This window comes from Triticum aestivum, chromosome 7B (genome assembly GCF_018294505.1).
Source record: "Triticum aestivum cultivar Chinese Spring chromosome 7B, IWGSC CS RefSeq v2.1, whole genome shotgun sequence".
In the NCBI taxonomy this organism is placed as follows: Eukaryota; Viridiplantae; Streptophyta; class Magnoliopsida; order Poales; family Poaceae; genus Triticum; species Triticum aestivum.
The window spans coordinates 473,153,869-473,160,452 of record NC_057813.1 but is presented as its reverse complement, the minus strand read 5'-3'; the positions used below and the strand labels follow the sequence as shown (position 1 = coordinate 473,160,452).

Genomic DNA, 6,584 nt, shown 5'->3' with positions numbered 1-6,584 from the left:
TTTCGGGTTTTGCTATCCTTTACAACTTCCAACAGAAAACAGGCCACATCAGCTCAGCAAGCCAGCCAGCATGGTCAACCGAGGACGCTTGGCTTAAACCTACCTCGTTGACTCGGACAAACCCAAAGCATGAACAGAAACAGAGCAGAACAGAACAGAGCGCTGGGTGGGCCCGACCAACGCCGCCGGCCGCTCCCCTATATAAACGCCCTCCCTCCCTCCTCCTCCCCCTGCTCCTTTCTCATTTCCAAGCCAACCCAACCCAACCCAAGAAACGCTCGAGCAACCCACCGGCCACCGCGCTGACCGAAACGCGCGTCGAGGAACCGAACCCCTGTTCTTTTCTCGCGGGTGCCCTTCTGTTTCAAGAAGCGGAAGGAGGAGGAAGGCATGGGGGCGCCGGAGTGCTGGTGGTCGACGTGGAGGGGGCTGGCCGTCGCCGTCACGGCGGCGTGCCTGCTCCCGCACGTGGCGGCGCGGGTGACGGACGCGCTGTGGTGGCGGCCGCGGCGGCTGGAGGCGCACTTCGCGCGGCAGGGCGTGCGCGGCCCGCCGTACCGCTTCCTCGTCGGCTGCGTCCGGGAGATGGTGGCGCTCATGGCGGAGGCCACCGCCAAGCCCATGTCGCCGGCCACCTCCCACAACGCGCTGCCCCGGGTGCTCGCCTTCTACCACTACTGGAGGAAGATCTACGGTATGTATGCATGCGCCGCGTGTTTCTTCCCTTCTCTTGTTGTCAGCGGCTCACGTTCTCCGCAATCAATGGGTGGAGTTTTAATGGTGGTTGGGTCTTGTCGTGGCGGCGCAGGGCCGACGTTCTTGATATGGTTCGGGCCGACGCCGCGGCTTACGGTGGCGGATCCCGAGCTCGTCCGCGAGATCTTCCTGACGCGCGCGGAGGCGTTCGACCGCTACGAGGCGCACCCCATCGTCCGGCAGCTTGAGGGAGACGGGCTCGTCAGCCTACACGGCGACAAGTGGGCCCTCCACCGCCGCGTTCTCGCCCCCGCCTTCTACCCCGACAACCTCAACGTACGAATGAAACGCATACCGCCCTTTCTCTTTGGCCCGCTTAGCTTGGTCAGTGTGCAGCGACTGACACGGTGCCGCGCCGGCGATGTTTTTTGCAGAGGCTGGTGCCGCACGTCGGGAGGTCGGTGGCGGCGCTGGCGGAGAGGTGGCGGGCGATGGCGTGCGCAAGCGGCGGCGAGGTGGAGGTGGACGTGGCGGAGTGGTTCCAGGCGGTGGCCGAGGAGGCCATCACGCGCGCCACGTTCGGCCGCAGCTACGCCTCCGGCCGCGTGGTGTTCCGCATGCAGGGCCGCCTCATGGCCTTCGCCTCCGAGGCCTTCCGCAAGGTGCTCGTCCCGGGCTACCGGTACGTCAAATCAAATACGACATTAATCCCAACCGAAATCAGTCACTGCTCAGAGATTCTCCATTAACATCTCCATGCTTCTGTACTCATGTGTGCGCCGTCGTCAATTCAATCGATTTGCAGGTTCTTGCCGACCAAGAAGAACCGGATGTCGTGGGGCCTGGACAGGGAGATCAGGCGGGGCCTAGTCCAGCTCATCGGCCGGCGCAGCGACGCCGCCGAGGACCACGAGGCGGAGATCAAGGAGAAGGGCAACAGCGGCGGCTTCAGGGACCTGCTGGGGCTGATGATCAATGCCCGCGACAAGAAGTCGCAGGCCATGCCGGTGGAGGAGATGGTGGAGGAGTGCAAGACGTTCTTCTTCGCCGGCAAGCAGACGACCACCAACCTGCTGACCTGGGCCACCGTGCTCCTCGCCATGCACCCGGAGTGGCAGGACCGCGCCCGGCAGGAGGTCCTCGCCGTGTGCGGCCCGGGCGAGCTCCCCACCAAGGAGCACCTGCACAAGCTGAAAACGGTACGCCACCCACACATCACTGTTCCGAAACCGAAAGTACCCGAAGGATGATCTTTCAAACAAAACGTCCGGAGGGGCATTCCGGTAACTCCGCAGCGACGAAAAAAGACTCACCTTGTTTCTTGTCCCGTGTCCCGTTCCAGCTGGGGATGATCCTGAACGAGACGCTGAGGCTGTACCCACCGGCCGTGGCCACCATCCGCAGGGCCAAGGTGGATGTCACCCTCGGCGACCTGGCGATCCCGCGCGACACGGAGCTGCTGATCCCGATCATGGCGATCCACCACGACGCCAGGTTCTGGGGGCCCGACGCGGCGCAGTTCAACCCCGGCCGGTTCGCCGGCGGCGCGGCGCGGGCGGCGACGCACCCGCTGGCGTTCATCCCGTTCGGGCTCGGGTCCCGGATGTGCGTCGGCCAGAACCTCGCGCTGCTCGAGGCCAAGCTCACCGTGGCCGTCCTGCTCCAGCGCTTCGAGCTGAGGCCGTCGCCCAAGTACGTGCACGCGCCGACGGTGCTGATGCTGCTGCACCCGCAGTACGGCGCGCCCGTGATCTTCCGCCCCCTGTCGTCGCCGTCCGCCGTCCGCGTCGATCCACGCTAGCTAACCAGCCAACGAACTCTCTCTAGGCCTCTAGGACTAGGAATTGACAGAAATGACCCGGCCGTGCTGTGTGTACATAAGCCTAATGACACGGAACCGCTAACGGAAAGCAGCTTCGCCATGGATGGCCCTCGCTATTTTACTGGAGTAGTAGAGTAGATCATCGGAGCAGAGCAGGACCTTTAGGATTTGATGGCACAGGACAGGAGAAGGCGGGGCCCGCGGCCCCCTGCCCGGTCGCTTCCATTTGTTCTCTTCTCCTTCCACGGATTCTGGCCGCGTTTGTGTGTACGTACGTACTCCTACATCACAGCTGTGTGTTTTATTCCGGCTATTCTTTAGTTATTATTAGAGCAAGAAAAAGAAAAAGGGATGATCAATCCAGACTTCCAGAGCAGCGGAAAAGCTGTATGGGGATGGGAAATTTGTTCGCCGTGGACGTACGCGGTATTCCGGCCTTGTGCTCCTCTCCTTTTCCGTTTGCGTCGTGCCTGGTTGTGTCGTGTTGACAATTCATGGCAGAATCTCTGGTAGTAGTTGTACGAAGGGAGGAATACGCTTTGTGCATGCTGTGCTGTGCTGCTGACGATGCTGTGCAGATTCTAACTGAAGTCCACTGTGCTGCCAGTGTGTCGCCCACTCCACCCTGTCCTCTTCCTCGTGTCTTCTCTTGGTCTTTTTCGTTTTTCTGCATTAGGTTTTATTTCCTTCATCCAAAAAAAAAGGAAGTACCTAGAAGTCATCTAGATGAGACATAATTTGGTCTCATTCACTTTGAAAACAAGAATAGATACAACCCACGTCAGCACACACGCATCTTATAGCATCACATTCAATGGCTATAAAAGGTGAATGAGACCAAATTATATCTCATCTAAATGAGTTCTAGCAAAACTGAAAAAAGAACCCCGCCAATTTCTTTCCAAGCCGTTTGCTTTAAGGGCAGCGTCAGTTCTCAACCACAATTTTCTCGGCCGGCCAAAGCCAGAGCACCTTGTGTCCATGTACATATTCACGATAATTTCTTGCATGTTTGAATCTTTATCAAGTGTCGATGTGTATATTCACGATGTTTTTCTCGCATGTTTGAATCTTCTTCAAGAGCTTCAACGAAAAAGAAGACGGATTTTTTCCGCCAAGCCATCTGACTCGGATGGCTGATACTACTATTTCTTTCTAGAAAGCAGTCCTTTCTTGTTGGAGGTCCCAATTGTGCTAGGGTATTGTAAGTTTTTTGAAGATCGGCTATGTTTTCTTTTCACCTCTTTCCTCCTCCAAGGTGTTTCTCAATAGTCGACCTCGCCCATTTTCCTGCCATGGTCGAGGTCTTCGCCAAGGGGCTCCCTCACACTGTTATTTAGTTTTTGGTGGATTCACCGCAAAAACATATTTATCTCGATATGCAAGCATATCATCTCAACAAGCAACATGCATGCCTAAAAGACCCACCTCAACATGCAACCATTCATGAAAAAAGGTTGACCTCAAAATTCAAACATGCATGAGAATTTCCATTCTATTATGTTAATCATATTTGTAAAAGTTCCACAACTGTACAATAATCAAACACAATAAAATATATATATTCAGTTTTAGTTCTCATGTTATTAATGCAAATATTCATATTCCATACAAGTAAATATCACTAAAATATAGTACAAAACATTCCCGCAATAACGTGATGGGTATCATCTTGTTCATTTTATTGATAGCTCCGCTGTAATAAACTTTCACGCATTTGGCGAAGGTTGAGCTACTTAAGCTAATTATATAGCCAATAATGTTTACGCTATAATAATTGGTTTCAAGCAATGATTGACACAACATAAAAGTAAAAGAAAGGCCCTCAGAAGAGAGAAGAAGGGATTGTCATGCGCTTTTTGTTGAAAATTCAAGAGTTTAGTTTGTTGAAATAATAATTCCACATTGCCCCATTACACGGTGCTGGACCTTTTTTATTGTTTTTTCGGGTCCCCATCACAAGTTCGTGGAAAATTATCATTCCCACACAATAAAAACTCAAACAAGGGAAATTTTTAGTTGTCAATGTGTTGCCTACGATGATGGCAATTTACTTGGAGTGACCTTATTACTCGGTCACATAAGTAGTATAGTGGACACTTGTGGGACTAACTTGGCTTAGTTTATGGATGCACAAGCAAAATTCATGCTTAGTACAAATAAGTTTGGGCTAGAAAGCTCTAAGTAAATGATGCTTGTTGGAGGGCCCATGAGTAATGGTTTTTAACGTATGATCACATATACACGTTCACTTGGTTGTCTTTCATTCCCAACTGATGCGGAGCATCCTACGGTCATCTCCATGTACACCTTCATAGCACCTCAAGTCCCAAGTGCACCTATCGGACTTAAGGTGAACCCACTCCTCTTCGAGATTGACATGAATATCCATTGGACTTGGTTGCTACCTCACCATGGAACATTGTGCATCATTAGGTACAAGGACGACCGCCACCAAGCAGCTAGGGAGCATCTCGGAGGCCGAGGAGAAGGACCCCAAGGCCACAAGGAAGAAGGAGGAGTTCACCAAGATCAAAGCAGGAAGTCCCAGGCAACCCCGTGCGCACGGCCTCCCCCGACCCCATGCCCACGGGCCTCCTAGAAAGCTACTAGAAGTGAAGACGCACACCCCCTTGCACACGGCCTCCAGACCCCATGTGCACGGGCCCTCGCCGATGTAGCACCCCATTCGCACGGGCTTGTACCGTGCCCATAAGACCCATGTGCGCACGGGCCCATCAGGAAGCTAGCCGAAAGCCACCTGTTCGGGCCTCCACTTCGTCCCCCTCCTCCAGCTACCTATATATTTCGTGCCTAGGTCATTTGTTAGGGTTAGCAAAGTACATGATATAATCTTGAGAGCTTTGCTCCTATCTACCCTCTCCCATGAAGATCAAAACCTCCTAGGAGAAGAACCCTAGTGGATATCAAGACCCCATCTAGGGAAGGATCCCCATCATAGGATCATCAAAGCCTCATCTCCCTTTGGGATTTGGGATGAACTTTACCTTGTGCTACTTTCTCTTTGTTGTTCATGTATCTTTTGGATCCATGTGTTGCTAGTCTAGTGGATGTGTAATTGGGCTTGTTCTTGAGTGTTCCTTTTGTGATTCCCCCTCTTGTTCTTCGTGTTCTTCGTGGTTCCCCCTCCAATTCGTGAAAGATCTCCACTTAGGGTCTCTACCCTACAACATCATGGTATCATGAGCCATGTTGATCACGAATTTGAAGTCTTGCCCATCGTTTTCTAGACTAATTTTGCTTGTTCTTGCGCAATTTCAAAAAATCCCCTTCAAAAATAGCCCCCAAATTTTTTGCAATTTGTTGGTTATTATGAGATTTTGTTGTGTTTGATCCATGATTTTATGGTTTGGCAAGTAGATCTTGGCTTTCCCCAACTCTCCACCATGAAATCCACAACCAATTTTTCTTTCCCACCTCAAATCTGAGCCCCGAAATCACGAAGTTTCCACCATCCCCATGCCCACGGGCCCCCGACCCCGTGCCCCCCTGCAAAGTCCTAGGACACCCAGTGCCCACGGCCCTTGTACCATGTGCACGGGACCCCGTGCCCATGCCTTCCTAACCCCGTGTGCGCACGACCACTACAAAAAAAAGACATATGCGTGACATTTTGGGCCGAACGATTTTTTTCTGTCATACTTATGACACTTCTATGACGATAATTGTGACAAAACCCGGTATCATCATAGATGTGGTGGGCTCCTACTTCTATGACAAAAAATCATGACAGAAAATGGGCTTTTCGTCCTGGGCGGGCCGGAGACGCAGCTGCATGACATTCTTTGGGCCGTCCATGACGGAAAAAACCGTGGTAGAAGCGAGGGCGAGGAAAATATCGGGGTGTTCCCGGTTACGGTGGGTGGTCGGGGCCGAGCGATGCACGGAGGTTTGCGCATTTTTCTCGTACACGCACGCGCGTGGGTGCGAGGTGTTGGGCTCTAACTGAACCTGAGCGAGGCGTTCGCCTACTGAACCGAGTGATTGCACTGCAGGCTACGCGTTACTGAACCCGAGCAATCGATCGATGGCTGTTAACTGAACC

The 6,584-nt window shown here is 53.0% G+C and overlaps 1 protein-coding gene across 1 annotated transcript; it reads left to right on the top strand.

The window, feature by feature from the left end:
- Positions 1 to 238: 238 nt before the first annotated feature.
- LOC123161460 (cytochrome P450 734A4) lies at positions 239 to 2,826 on the top strand. The gene is made up of 5 exons (XM_044579288.1): positions 239 to 694; positions 809 to 1,032; positions 1,131 to 1,378; positions 1,502 to 1,895; positions 2,039 to 2,826. Exons 1-5 carry the CDS (start codon positions 391 to 393, stop codon positions 2,495 to 2,497), a joined length of 1,629 nt encoding a protein of 542 aa, XP_044435223.1. The 5' UTR covers positions 239 to 390; the 3' UTR covers positions 2,498 to 2,826.
- The last annotated feature ends 3,758 nt before the right edge of the window (positions 2,827 to 6,584 follow it).